The sequence below is a fragment of the Channa argus genome, chromosome 6, assembly GCF_033026475.1.
Source record: "Channa argus isolate prfri chromosome 6, Channa argus male v1.0, whole genome shotgun sequence".
Classification (NCBI taxonomy): Eukaryota; Metazoa; Chordata; class Actinopteri; order Anabantiformes; family Channidae; genus Channa; species Channa argus.
In genome coordinates, this window is record NC_090202.1 from 8,982,345 (window position 1) to 8,997,885 (window position 15,541).

The 15,541-nt window shown below is 38.4% G+C and overlaps 2 protein-coding genes across 9 annotated transcripts in view; one reads left to right on the forward strand and one right to left on the reverse strand.

The window, feature by feature from the left end:
• Positions 1-144: 144 nt before the first annotated feature.
• Positions 145-3,439, forward strand: LOC137128596 (caspase a-like). Its single transcript, XM_067506876.1, has 8 exons — positions 145-626; positions 762-1,037; positions 1,386-1,450; positions 1,718-1,894; positions 1,991-2,231; positions 2,352-2,510; positions 2,661-2,770; positions 2,916-3,439. The coding sequence occupies exons 1-8, from the start codon at positions 620-622 to the stop codon at positions 3,015-3,017; spliced, it is 1,137 nt and encodes a 378-aa protein (XP_067362977.1). The 5' UTR covers positions 145-619; the 3' UTR covers positions 3,018-3,439.
• Positions 3,440-5,044: 1,605 nt separating this feature from the next.
• stx1a (syntaxin 1A (brain)) overlaps positions 5,045-15,541 on the reverse strand; it is a 58,104-nt gene continuing 47,607 nt past the window's right edge. For 4 of the 8 annotated variants that reach the window (XM_067507431.1, XM_067507426.1, XM_067507427.1 and 1 more), the window contains 3 exons: positions 10,697-10,770; positions 10,464-10,598; positions 8,400-8,728 (listed from right to left, as the gene is read on the reverse strand). In XM_067507431.1, the coding sequence (XP_067363532.1) occupies positions 8,408-8,728; positions 10,464-10,598; positions 10,697-10,770 (530 nt within the window). In that variant the 3' untranslated portion in view covers positions 8,400-8,407. The other 4 variants (XM_067507432.1, XM_067507429.1, XM_067507430.1 and 1 more) reach the window with 4 other exon arrangements.

Sequence of the window (15,541 nt, forward strand, 5' to 3'; positions counted from 1 at the left end):
CACATACAGGACAGACAGAATCCAGACAAGACAGAACCAATGTAAGGTAAACTAAGGGACCAGGCAAGACCGTAACTAACGTTACCACACTGGTAAAGGGATAAATTAACAGGGACAAAAGAACAGACCTAAATAGGAGAAATTAACACAAGGAGCAGGATAAAACAAACAGGCAGAGGATAAACTAATGCAAAAGGTAACAAGGATTAATCAAACCACAGAGCAAAACCAAAACAGGGATCTGGCAGGATACGGGATGCACAATGCTGAACACAGGGTACAGAATACACAACGAACTGGCAGAGAACAGTGCGGAGAGCAGGGTATAAAAGGACAGGGGTGACAGGAGAAACAAGTTTCTGTACCCATTGCAGGTTGTTCTGATGGAACTGAAAAGTTGAAACTTTCTTTCGATTGTGTTCAGTGGTGTTAAAGTTTGTGCCACACCCTGCATGTGATTGCAGCTTACATGGAACAGGGGAGTAAATTCCTAGGAAACAGCTTCACCTCATACATTAAGTGTGCACACTTTGCCTTGCGAGTTGGGAAGATTAAATGTGAGGACAAAACTTCTCAGATCCAATATTACCTTTACTCGGTGAGACAAGTGTTATGAGAAATGGCAGGTGAGATTTAATCGTTTTTGATTAAAATACACTTCACAAGTATGTAGACATAGTTTGTATTGGTTTAAAATGGGCGTATTCATTTTTAAAGCTTCCTTCTGAAATTTCCCAAATGCTTCCTATTTCTATTTCTAGGTGAGCTTAACAAAGCAAGGACTAAGTTTGTGGATCGGGTTTCCAAAGAAGTAGTCAAACAGCTCCTGGACGATCTTTTAGAGGATGGTGTTTTGAATGATGGGGAGAAGGACTCTGTACTGGAGGACAACAGCAGCAGAGCAGACAGGGCACGCTGCCTCCTCGACATCATAAAGAAGAAAGGGGACAGAGCCAGCACGAAGATGATCACTCACATTAAACGCAGAGATGCTGAACTTCATTCGGAGCTGTTTACCAATCAGCCTGTTCTTCCAGGTGAGCTGATTGGCCTATTTATGGTCGTATAAGCGTGTGAGCATTGACAAAAAAACCTCATACTTTATTAATTTATTAACTAAGTGTGATATAATTATATTAATGATACACTGAAACTGAGATTATATTTATTAATATACAGTATGTAGGATCGTACTTTTTATATACTATCTTTCAGTTGTTTAATAGTGTGAGGAACAAGATTGGAAGATGAAGGTTCCTCCAAGTTATGTTATCTGGAGGCATTTTTCAGCTAGAAGTAGAGAAATATTTTAATATAGGGAATTCAAAGAGAAGTTTAATGACACTTTGAATGATATGTGACAGTGATGTTGTGTTTTGCTGCAGATTTTGCCGAGCCCTCAAAGGAGAGCAAGTCATCCCCACCCAGAGTGAAACGGAACGAGAACAGCGTTAGTCATTCATAAATAGTCATTATTTAAATGTGTCTTGTCCGTTTGTCTAACTGTCAGGTTTACACATTGTTAAAATATTTAACCAAAAAGTACAAATATGATTCTTCTTACCTCAGTGAAATTGTTTATCAGGGGAAAGTAAAAATCCCTCTTTATTTACCTTGATTTCAAATGAAAATCTACAATGTGTCATAAATATGTTTTATGCTAATAAGAAGTTAGTATGTCTGTTGAGAAAATAATTTTTACTGTTTTGTTTTTTAGATTTATCCCGTGACAGATATATCCTTCAGGAACCGTGTGGCCCTGCTAATATGTAACAAAGTATTTACTAATGAGAAATTAAACAGGAGTGGAGCTGAAAAAGATGAGGTGAACATGGAGAAGCAGCTCACAACTCTGGGATACGAGGTGGTGAAATATGAAAACCTTACAGCAGAGGTACTTGTAAAAGAGGAAAATAGCATTTCAGTTTAGTTAAATCAGAAGAGTTGAGTTACAACCATAAATAACACCTGACTTGTTGTGTTCTCGCAGGAAATCAATGATGCACTAATGAAATTCTCCCAACACCCTAAACTCAAAGGGACAGACAGTGTGTTTGTGGTTATCATGTCCCATGGTAAACTGGGAGCTGTCCTTGGTATCAACTGGAAAGATGGCGATGAGAAACCAGATGAGTTCCCCGTCAACAACATTTACACACACTTAGGTTCCCAGAAATGTCCAGCACTGCTGAACAAACCCAAGATCATCATCATCCAGGCCTGCAGAGGAGGTGATTCCCATCTGAGCCTTGACTTTATACCGCACATAATTCAGATTCATTAGACGCCTGCTGAATGAATTTCCTGTTTGCTAGATTTAACTAAATGATGTTCTGATGAACACGTTTCAGAGGAGGACGGATCTGTGTTGGTTAGCGACTCGGTGGTCACGGACGATGTTCGACCACCACAACCAGTCCCGTCTGCTAGTGAACTGGACATAGAGGATGACATGGTGCGAAGTGTGCACAAAGAAAAAGACTTCATTTCACTTCTTTCTAGCACCCCTGGTTAGTCTAACGACATTAGCATTTTCTTCACAACATCAAGAGAACGTTGTGAAGAAAACTCCATTACACCTCTAGCATTTAAACAGCTATCAATAATGACCTTATAATAATGAATAATGAATATATTATCTTTTTATAATGTCCCTCCAGATACTGTCGCTTACAGACATAAGGAACACGGATCTTTTCTCATCCAGTTTATTGTTGACGTATTCAACAGTTCCTCTCGACAGGACGACATTGAAGAACTATTCAGAAAAGTATGTTTTGTTGACTTTTTTGTCTTTTGGTGTGAATGTCTAATAACTGAATGCTTATTGTTGGAATAGCTTGAATGTTTGGTAATGATGCTTTCTCACATTTGTCTTACCGATGCTTGCTGTACCGTTTGTTTCAACCACCCAGGTCATGCAACGCTTTGAAGAGTTTTCCAACAATGTAAGACAGATGCCAACCAAAGACCGATGCACTTTAACAAAACACTTCTACCTCTTTCCAAGTCAATGAGACAGGACCAAGTGGCTAAAGCTCTAGCATTAAACTTTGTAACACAACATGTACATGTGCTTTGTTGACAAATCCATACACCCCAACTTCATCTTTTTATGGTTCTGAATATCTATATTCTAGCCGTTTACTACAGTCACTAGTTTTGATAGCTGATGAGCTTTTGTTTAGTCGAAAGTTAAGTGCATTTACATGAAATAATCAATATATATTCATGTTGGTAAGACGATTAACACTTTCTTAAAGTAAGAACAATGGTGATTAGTTGGTATGAATTATGAGTAATGTTTGAGTCTTTATTATGACTGTTTTTCTTTGGTCCATTTTAATTGTTGAACCCCCAAATTTAATATTTTCAGTTTTGGAGAGATTTTTCATTTGTTTAGTTTACGATTGTAAGAAAATAAAGTACTTTATGTGTTTCTCTTTTTTTTTAATTTCTTCGGTATAACAGTGTATTTTAGCATTTAATGCATGTTGTTATGGGTGTTTCCGTTTATTAAATACACTGTAGAATCTTATGTAAAACTAATATGGGCTCATATCTTTTGTATCAAAGAGGTGTAAAACAAAGATATGTAGAGGCCATTTATATTTTAAGTACACAGGAGAATCAAATTGCACTCAGTAGCCTCCTCTCAGAGGCCACTAGTCTGTACAGACTGACAATATGAAAATGTATTTATAATGATCTAGAGCCGACAATTATGAAGGATATTCAAACTCTTAAATATAAAGCAAGCCAAAACAAAATAAAAACATTCATATGAGAAAATTGACCTATTCAGATGTTAATTTCTATTCATCCTGGTACATCCTGTATACTTGGATATACCTAGTTAAAACTAATGCAGTCAAATCAGTTTAATGTTATAAATAAAGAAATAAATGGATGCCAATAGTTAGTTTCAGCTGTATGATAACTTAATTTGTGCTGTTGTTGTACTGTATTATAGTAAAATGCTTTTGTTTTATTTAGCCTATATATATTATAAAAATTATATGTCTAATTCACAATAGTACAGGTCAGTGTGGTTGTGTTGCTTTTTTCTTTCAGCAGAGACTGTCAACCGTCAAAATTCCATGTGTATCTGAGTTCTGTTTTTCAACCTATACCCCGTTCCTTTTTTTTTCTTTTTGACAAGTTGAGACTCAGACACTGACTCAGGTCTGCTGCAGAAAAGCTGTGAGCCTCATTAGACCGATTCATGAGGGCTATGAAGCAGGTTATGTTTCTGACTCAAGGTCACCTCAAAAAGAGACATCCTGTAGCACCAGGAGCAGAAATCACAAGATTATTTGGTGTGCAGTGGTCTTCTTGTTTTTTGCCACATGCCACATGTGCATGTCGTTACTGGTTTTACTAGTTTACAACTTACCTGGAAGTGGTGCTTCCAGATACCTTTGATAGGAGTAGATCTGTTCATGCTGTGTGCTGTAACCCTAAAAGGGTTCTTTACAAATGCTGTGTATGAATATATTTATTTACTTGTGATGGCTGTTTCTAGTAGGCTCGAGTCTAAATTAGGAAGCAAATGGTGTTTGATCTTTAGTAACTTTAGGGAAAAGGGAACTTCAGAGTTCAGATGAAAGTTGAAAAAGTTTCCAAAAGGACAAAGGTGCCCTGTAAAACTGGGAAGTAAATCCCTTTGATACATGCAGAAAGCAAGAGTGTTATTTAAAGATGACTTTAAAACACTGAGTTCATCAGATGGACAAGATTTGAAAAAAATTTAATTAGAAATTATTATAAATAAAAATTTCTGTCAGCAAAAGGCTATCATATTATAAATTAATGCCACAGAAGATTAATCTAATCTTTGCACATACTTTGCCACTTTAAAACTGTAAATGTCTGTACAGGTCATTTTGATCTGCCATGCGGCATCTCTACAGCAGTGGAGGCGAGCGCAAAATGAACATTATCAAAACTGCCAAAATCATAAGAGCAAGACTAACAGAAGGTTTAAAAACACACATATCCTGCCTTTGTGAATGCATGTGTGAAAAGAACAGCACAAACTCTGTGTGATTTAGCAGACAAACTTTACTTGCAAAAAACCCCCCCTCCCAAAAAAACCAAACAAACAAACAAAACAATATCATCACGATACAACACAAAGGCAACAAGTTGAGTAGGCAACATGGTAACATGGTTGCAGTTTGTGCATGTCTGATGTGTCGCCAGAAAACAGATATTAGAGTCTTTTATGGGGCTACTTCAAATTCATGCTGACACTTTTACTGTCAACTTCACTAACAAAAATAAACACATATGTAGCTTGACAGAAGAATATGTTCTGTTTAAAGCTTGGATTTTATAAAATGGCATCAAACAAAAAAAGTTTGTCACTTAAAGACCAGAAAAAATGAAATCCAACCAGACTAGGCCCAATTTTAACAGCTTATTTGAACATACTGGCAGTGTTATAGAGCTTTATATCAGTTTACAATTCATAAAAAACAAAGACACGGGTGGCTAGGAATGAGCACTCATTTTATCACTCGTACTCACCAAGTTCATACATGTAGCTACAAATGAACACGCACACATCCTCTGGCAACTGTACTTCATGCATGCATGCACTCACTCAGACAGAAACACTGGAGCCACGATCAAAAATGCTGCACAACTGGTAAGGCCAGATGAAATTACAGGTGAACTACATGAGATGGCATTAGAAAAAAGTTTGACAGGCAAAATATCCCACACATCAGAACAGCTGTCTTCTTTCCTTTATGCAAGAGTATAGAAAACACCACTTTACAGTAAACTAAACCATGCAGGGCTATTGGAGGGAAGTAGAGGGAATCAGACAGTGGGAAATAAGCAAAAAGACCAGTAAATATAAAGTAACTAAACATTTACACAACAGAGATAAGGTTGCTCTCCAACCACTGCAGGTAAGTGGCCTGTTTACTTTGCCTGTACAACACAAAATAGACATTACAACTGAATAATTGTCATAAGTTGGAAATTGGAATGTAGTAGTATAGTGTTACCATTTAGTAATCTTTTCATTCAAGAATTCACTTTTGGGAGCATCATATCTTTGACAACACTCAACACTCAGATAAACATTTTGCAGCACCACACATTTACAAAACAGTAACTCATGCGAAAACACTTCTGGCCCTGTACACTGTGTGTACATGTGTAAATGTTACGGTACAGTATGTAACTCACCTTGTGCTAAATGTAATAGATTGCATTCATTAAAGCAGGGACTGAAAATATGTGTTTGTGTGTTTTTAGTGCCACTGTGGCTGCCTGAGGTTTAGGCCAGCGTTCCCCCAACAATGGAAGCAATGACAATTCCCAGAACCACACAGCATATAAGAATCATTATTTTCTTCTGCATGGTGTCAACAAGAACATATAAGCAGTCATCCAAAGCAGCAGATGGGGAGAAGAGGAAAATGTGTTAGAAATGTGACTTGTACTTTGCCTGACACATATTACAGTATTTAGAGTAATCAAAACAACATACAGTTTTAAAGAAAAGCATGAAGATGCAGTGCAGTTTGTTTTGTTCATGTGTTCATGCTCTTGGAGTGAGAATGTTGCATTTCCACATTCTACATTTTTTAACTGCATACGTCTTTCCTGAATTTTGTTCATTCCACATTAAACAAAATACAGCACATGCCACAATCACTTTCATGTTTAAAGCCACTTTGTTCACATGGGAGGAATCACTCATTCTGGTGCCATCTAGTGGTATTATCAAAGAAGATAATAAAACAGACAGCAGTGTACATGGGTCCTTCCTGAAATAAGCTGAAAGCAAGAGGTCCACTGAATTTGCTTTGTTTGTTCTGTGGGAACATGTAGTATGCAAAATGTAGGTAGATTTAACTGCTTTTAGACCAGTACCATAAGCTGGTTCCCAGTTCACGGGCAGTTAGTGATGGACCGTTACAGCGCTCACTAAGCAGTACTTTTCCCCTTTTGCCACTCCTAGTTGTAGGCACCATGCTCAGCTCTGTGGGGATTTCATAGGGTCCTAACTGAGTCCAATTGCAAGGGAAATAATGAGGATGGTGAGACATACTGCAATACAACCTCCTGTCAGCATCACCTTCTGGACAGGGGGGAAACGGGAGGAGAGACAAAGTATCAGATAATGATTCAGTGTGAATAGGAGAGAATAAATTAGAAAGAAAATCAAAAGGAAAAAGGGGAAGATAAAAGAAAAGTAATTGTTGCACAATTCCACACTTTGATTTTTTTGTGGGGAAATAATCACATAGATGATCCTTGTGGTGACTTATTCATTGGTGTGTGACGTTTTAAAACCCTCTACCTCCGAGTGTCAGTATAGACATTAACCAAGAGGTGGCAGTGTTGTTCCACTATGGTGGACGTTGATAATCATAGAAAAGACATGATCAATAATAAAATGTTTCTTAAGTGGAGGTACACCATTAAATCACCCTCTTTGTGAACTGTCAGCCAGCTGTTTCCAGTGGATTTTGTCTTATGTAACCACACAAACACTACAGCCATCACATCCCACATGTGATCTACTGGATGACATTTAAAGTGCATGTTGGTTAACGCAACTGAGCTCATGAACTGGGTATTGATACTATAGTGCTTTTACAGATGTGATTGCATTGGAATTACTCCTTATATGTGCTGGTCATGTTTTTCGTTTTGCTTTTCTCAGTAAACAAGTATGCAGAAGTTTGCATTTTCAAAATTGAAACAAAACCACGAGGGGTTGTTGACCCTGATGAGGCCCTGAAACGTATGGTTAATAAAGTGTATTGCACTGGAGAAAGGTTGTTTTCAGACTGGTTTAATAAATAAATTTGTTAAACATTTCCACCATTTCTTATTTTATCTTTTAGTTGTTGGGTGAAGTTCAACTTCTCAGCTCACTTGCTAACTGGATTTCACAGTCTCAGGTGGTGGTCAGGTGTTAGAATTGACTCACGCTGGCGTCCTGTGCAGTCCACCCATCATATATTGATGGGGTTCTATTGATTATTGTGTCAGTGGGTACACTAAAGGACATCGACTGCAGAAGTAACTCTAGAAGTACATGTACATCTAGAATAATTGCTGTACAATATGTCAAATACACTCACGGCACATGCAGAGTACATGACACACGAGCATGCACATACACCGATGACAAGCACTGCACTACATTAGGTACCACTACATGCAAGGCTTCTGATCCCAAATTTTTTTAAGATAGCATGTTTGTTCACATGCATTGTTTTTTTTTAGTTTTTTTTGTATGTGTGACTCACCCTCCGTGCTTTACTCTGGTATTTAACCGCCTTCTTAGTGTCTGATACTGCTCTCTCCACATAGTCTACTGAATGGTCCACATTGTACTCTATGCGGTCTATCATTTCCCCCTGGGAGATGTTAGTTACAGAGGAGATGTAGAAGGCATGTAGACAGGAAGAAGAAAGAGGGAGGTAGATGTGTAGGCAGGAGGAGGAGAAATAGGAGGAGGAGTGGATGTAGGGGTGGAACAATGGGTGAATGAGAAGAGGATGGAAAGGAGAAAGGATAGAGGGAAAGAAAAAAAAAATGACGTGAGAGTCAGTTTGTAGACTGTGAATATTTTGGATCTCACCCGTCTGCCGGTCTTTTTGAACTTTTTGCATTTTGGTATGCTCTCCTTTGCCTGCTCCACATACTCCTGAGCCTGCAGAACACTCCGCTCAATATTGTTCACCAGCTCGCCCTGCACAGAAAAAAGAAATGTCATTGTTACGGTGTTGAGAGTAGAAATCTGCCTGAACTCATATTCTGTACCACCTCTAATCAGACCTCCTCTGTGTGTTTAAGGGTTTTAATTAGTAACACAAATCTGATCCAGTTTCTTTAGCTTCAGTGCTCTTTTATGTTTTTCCAATGATGACTATACTACTGTAGATACCTAACACATTACATGAGAATCGTGTTGTGAAGAGGAGACTGGTGTAATGTGAAGGCTTTGGAAAAGATACGAACAGATAAAACCGAGCAGCAAGAGCCATTGGCAATGTTTAAATCATCCTTCATCACCAAAGAATGCCTCTAGTGGCACATTTAGCATTGATCCAGGATTGTTACAAAAGCAGTCCTTTTGCATTTGAGTGAATATGGAGGTAATCTAATGTAGAGCTCTTCATGTATGCACTGCAACAACACAGTAAGAGAAAAGCTGAGAAATCACGGGTAAATTACCTTGTGGTATTAGAAGGCGAGTGCTGTTCTCTGTTCACTAGGGCTTAGAGTCATTGTTGTGATGACAGTAAGGTGTTGTAAAGGAAAAAAGACAAAGACAAAAAAGAGAGAGAGAGTTGGGGAGAAGAGAGAGCAAAGCTGAGAAAGAGAAAAACAAACAGACTCAAGAATAATCTTAAATGATGCCGTCCCCAGTTTATAAAAGAAGTGTTAGTTGAATTAAATATTTACATTTAGAGCATTCATACACATGACAAGTGAGTAAAACAATCATGCACAATATTACTGAATTACTAGATTCTTAGAAACAATTACTGTATTACTCCCACACCCAAATCATGAGGACAATTCCTGCTACATGCAACAATTTACTCTCATTTTTGTCACTGAGCACATTTTCCTATTCATGTGTCATCTCACTCAATTTTGCTTTTGCATAAGTCAGTCTGAGTTCATCTCTGTGGGGGCTCGGTCCCCACACACATACTGAGAATAATCTGCAAATTTGTACATGCTAACATGTTTGCTGCTCCTTGGATGACAGAAGTTTTCTGTGAATGAATAACATTTTTAGCACATGGAGCTGATAACATTAACTGACATAAATTCTAAACAATTCTCAGTTTACAAAGCCAAAGTCCCTATAATATTTAGTTGTTGTATATAATTTATTGCTCTGACAAAACAGGAACACTGTTAGTTGCCAATTCGGAAGTTCCACATCTTCCTTTCAGCTCATTAATGATAGTTACCATAAATGGTTTGATGGCTGAAATCACAAACACAGGAAATCCCCATATTCTAGCGAAGTGATCCTCCCCAAAATTCTGTCTGAATTTACTGAGATAGTGTGTAAATAAACGTCCAGATGGAGCTGAAAACATAACCCCCTTCTAACTCTGCTGGCATCATCAGACCTACATTTATACTAGTACACTCGACAACTTGCATGTAAATTAAAAGATTGCCAGTTTCTGCCACAGTGAAGTGGAGTTATTTTCATGACAGGCAGAAGCAGCAGCTGCTGCAGTGGGCTAGCTTGGTTAATGATTTTACAGTTGGGAAGGGAGTGTGTTACCGAACTGCTGTATTAGCCAACCGCCCTATCTAACCACAACTCTGACTCTAGAAACTAGGCATTAGGCACTGCTGTGTTTTTTTTTTTTTTTTTGCAGCATTAGCAGGTTTGTTTGCCAAAATCAAACCAAGCTGTAGGTACTAAGAGAGTGAGAAGGGATCGCTGTTTTCACCTGGCTCTCCACCAGCATGGCCATGTCCATGAACATATCGTGAAGCTCTCTGATACTGTTCTCCAGCTTGATAATCTCATTGTGCCGCGTCTCGATCTCATTCATGGCTTGCTGGGTGATGTTGTCCATAATGATCTAAGATGGTATAATTGAAGGAAATGGTTAGGGAGGTGAAGGGCTAGATTCGAAACAGGCTTTGCATGCATTCACATTGCATTTGCTTTTTCGCTTACCCCAGAGGTAAAGATAGCTGGATTGTCACTCTCCAACATGCTTTCTAGCTCCTCATTTGTTGTGTTTCTCCCAGCTAAAACAAGACACACACACACACACACACACACACACACAGGAGAGTATGACCATGGCGTGGGTGGTTAGAAATTTACACAGTGTCTTAAGCCCAGGAATTAACACGTGTATGTGCAGTGATATTGGATTTGAAGGGTTCTCAACACTACAGTGGATGAGGACTTGCATTGGGAAAATTCCCTAGATAATAACAGTCATCCCAATTCCTTCTTTGCGTCTGTCTGAGGGGTAATTAAAATGAAAGCGGTGCGTCCCTCTTTTCCACAGGGTAATTTTCTTTTCTATCCATCTGCCTCGACTGTGTATACTGCGAGTTTAACTCTACGCTTCGTCTGTGAACAACAGTGGACGGAATGGAAAAATAATTTGTGCCATCTAATGCAGGGATTATAGAGCAGCCATTGATAATGGTAAATATCTACAAATAAAGAAAGAAAGAGAGACAGAAGCAGCATCCATCTCAGCTGATCTGAATGTTGCCTGTTCACACCTGTAGACCTACAGTTTATTTTCTACTAAATATACATTAACCAGAAAAAGCCTTCTAAGCCGTACTTTGTGATCTTATTGTATCTTTTTCATCATATCATATTTTCAGGACGGTCAGGCACATTGCAACTTTCCTTCTTTTCCTACTCAAACATAGTCTTCTAGATTACGATTAGAAGAAAGAACTACATGCTTTACACGTTTAGAAGTTATTTAGAACACTTCCGATCTCTGCTTCTCAAGTCTGAAAAACCTAAGAGTTCGCTGTCTTGCCCTTTCAGAAGGAAAGGACATGGACATATCCGTCATGTTCTGATAATATCAGAACACTGTGGAAAACGGAGTTTCATACTTGCAGATAATCCTTTGACATTTCCATTCCATCTCAGCAAAGCTTGACTAAACAAGCCTCACAAATCTAAGGTGTGTAGTTTCATTTTGAATGTAAAGACCAAAGGAAAGCTTCAGTCTTCACCTACTTATTCAGTACCTTAATACATTTTCTTCAAATCCCCACAGCTACTTATAGCAAACTTTCTAGCTCTCTATCTACTGACCCTGCCTGTACGATATCATGTCATCCTGCTGATATCATGTGTTCTTGCTCTTTGCTCCTCATCAATCTCTATTTTCCCCAACAGGCTTGTCCTATTTCACAACATTCCCCTACACCTACATCAACATCCCTGCGTATGAAGATTGCCTGCAGAGCTGCTTCTCTTGGGCTCCATTTCTGCCTCCCTGATACAGTAACCCACAGTCACTCAGGCAGCATCACATCCAGTCTTTCATTTGCACATCTTAAATTCTCTGTGGAGCTAGATATATGCAGTTTGTACATCTCTTCCACACAATAACACCCTGCCTTCCCAGGAACAGTTACCTGGCGTACAGAGCCAGCCGAGCTATTGGCATCACTTCTATCAGCTGTTATTTGTCATGTTATATTAATAATAAACACATGACCTTGTGGACATATTGTAATTACAGCCAGAACAATACAAAAACTTCAAAAAAAATCTTCTAGTTCACATATTAAAGACCAGGGGTCACTGCAACAAGTCACAAACAACAAGTCCAACCAGCAAAAATTAAATATTCTACAGGAGAGTTCAGAGATCACAACATTGTCACATTTTACATTTGATCTTTGTGTTTCAATACTTGAAAGAATGTTACTTGCATGTGAGCATATCTTAACCTCCAGATACCAACCTTATTGGTTTGGGATCATAAAGAACCTCAGATGGAATATGGATTGTTATGGCAGGAAAGAATTATTTAGATTTTGTACCAATGGAAAAGTAGAGCAGATTGTTTTAATGATGGTCTCTCTCTTTTTATACAGCTCCTACTTTCCCTGGAGAAATCTACATGGGGAAATTAGGTTTATTCAGTCCCCTATCACGATTACAGTACCTACATTTCTCGTTTATGTGTCGGTCAAGAAATCAGTTTACATGAGAAAGTTGATAGTAACTGATATTAGTTAACTGTATCTAAACACAGTCTCTGTCAGCAAAATGCAATTGAATTATGTAAAGTTAATGTACCCTGTGGAAATACTGTATGAAAACTTTAGTACAAGAACCTAGGATTCACACTTCAGTGCAGTATAGCCAAGAGTACAGTAATTTTATACCACAGATTGTTTCAGTTAAAACATTTTAAAGGTGTAAGGGGGTTTAAGAAATCAGAAATCAATAAAAAAAAAATCAGAAAGTAAATAAATAAAACTAAATAAATAAAATAAATAAAACTTGTATTTGCAGCTGTACTGTTGCTGTTTGTAGCTTCATATTCACTCTAAAGATACAGATTATCTAAATATTTCACAAAATGTCAAAGCATTCGTTAAAATACACAAGCTTATAAGTTTTCATCATGTAATTTAATTGAATTGATTTACACAGATACCTCTGCCAGATAAAACCCATAGAGGCAAGAACCAAACATCTATTCCTAACCTAATCAGTGTGTGTGTTTGTGTGTGTGCATATGTGTATGTGTGAGGACCACTGGTAGCAGATCAGGTGATTCGATGGTGAGTGATGTAGGTCAGGAGTCACAGCTAATGATTGCCCTTTCATGAATACAACACTGATGAAGCTTCGCTCCCACATTTACCAGTGCATGAACACGTGTTCATGTGTGTTTCAGGGTGCACCTTTCTCTGATAATACATTTGGCATATTCTGTCTAATCCAAACTTTATATCCACATCAACTATGATTTTAGTTGTGCTTAATTGTGTTTGCGGTTACATGCCACTTATGAATAAAAATGCTGTTCAATTCCACGAATGACGAATAAGAGAGTGACGTCAGCACATGAATAGGAGTGAGTAACCACATTCACCACATCACTGTAATCAATTCCCTATTCGCCCAGCCTCTCAGAAAATCATGTCTCTATCATTAAGGCTAAAACTACAACATTAAAGAGGGTCAGAGTTGGAGTTGAAGGACAGAGGCCACAATGAGTCATGAATAACTGTGAAAAAAAAATGGCACTGGTCTACCCTACCCCATTTATCACACCCCCACCCCCTACCCCTCTACACCCCCCCCCCACCACCACCACAACACATACACATACACACCTCGTTGGCTTTTTTAGAGCCCTGACAGGATACGAGGGAGGCTCTTATTTGTTGCCATAGAGACCCAAACCCTGAGAAACCTAATATAAAGCCAAGGAGTCTCACTTCACCCGTTGTGTTTATGGACTATTAAATCATTCATACTATGTTGCTACCAGTAACAGTATTATGTCATTTCCATTGTTATGTAACACAAATGAAGTGAGACCCCCAAGGAACAGAGTGAAAGGCAAACCACACAAATTTTCACGCACGCAGAGTGAAAAGAAGCAAGTAATTTTCATGCCTCAGTTTACTGCAATTTCACCTGCACAGAAATGACAAAAGCATGTATGTTATCGGCACACACAGTATGTCGAGAGGTTTGTAATACGTGTTAGTGTACAGATCTGTCCTTTTCCTGGTATTTTAAGTGTTTCTCTGAAAGGCATAGGAGAAAACGATAAATCATGATAATCAAATGTGATGTGTGAAAGCAGTGACCAACATCCTCTTCATCCTGCATTCAGCAATTAAATGTGTGATAACATGCATTCTCAATTAATAACAGAGATGAATGGTACAGGATTGCCATTAGGGTCGGCAGCGGCTCAGTTGGGGGTCAGCTCAGTTGGTAGAGTTGCTGACCATAGGGTCGGAGGTTCGTGCCCCGCTCCTCCCGACCACGTGTCAAAGTGTCAAATAATCTGGAGTAAAACACTGTGCCAAATCAACATGCCAACAGAGGATTTGCTGTGGCGACCCTGAACTCACGGGATAAGCAGAAAGGACCAAAAATTAAATAAAAGATAAAGAAAAAGGGATTGCCATTAGACTGGCTTAAAGTACAACAGTGTTATTGTGTTTCAATTAAATATAGACCCTGTGTGACTTCTAAAGATGACTTACTTTCCTAGATACAGTGGGAAGGTTAATCTCCATAAAGTAAGAGACGGCGTAGTTAAGTTAGCTTAGCTTAGCACATATAGTGAAAGCATGAGGAAACAGTTGTCCATGTTCTGTTCAAAGACCAAACAAACAAAATTCGCCTAACTCGGCGGTATTCCAGAAAGCCGCTTTGACAAACTATGAACTTAACCCTGAACTTTGAGATTAACCAGAGATTGGAAACTCTTACATTTTCACTCCCAGAAAAGCAGATTGAGGTTAATTTAACCAATTCTGAGTTTGTTCACTCTGAGCAATGATGACTGTAAAAATCCATCATCAGTCGCACTAAGAAACTACGATTCACCATGGCAACGGGTAAATAATGAGCAGAGCCTCGATGTTATTCCAGTGGAGACAGAAAGGTTAATGTGTGATATAAATGCAGATTTATCTTTAAAACCCACCTGCAGCAGTGAAAGTCAGAGAAATAAGTCAATAAATCAACACTGTTACATTTGATGCCATATATGTCCATTCATTCAATTTATAGCAGACCTGGATTCTGGCTTTAAAAGTGATAGAACATTTTAGACATTTAATAATATTGTTCAAAAGCATTCAAAGACTATTACATTCACAGAGACTAACTTAAAGTTGGCTTCAGATTCAGTCAAGTTCCATTATAGGCTGACAGTATCTGCAGACAGCTCATAAGGGAAGAGAAACAGAGGTGAATCTGAACAGCAGCAGCTTCATGATGCAGTGTAAAACAAGTAGGTGACAATGCAGGAGTCTCGTGGTTAATTCA

Bases quoted from the DNA above. Each gene is read 5' to 3' on its own strand.
- LOC137128596 (XM_067506876.1), top strand. The intron at 1,895-1,990 runs GTACTTGTAAAA...GTGTTCTCGCAG, and splicing joins ATGAAAACCTTACAGCAGAG to GAAATCAATGATGCACTAAT. The intron at 2,232-2,351 runs GTGATTCCCATC...AACACGTTTCAG, and splicing joins CATCCAGGCCTGCAGAGGAG to AGGAGGACGGATCTGTGTTG.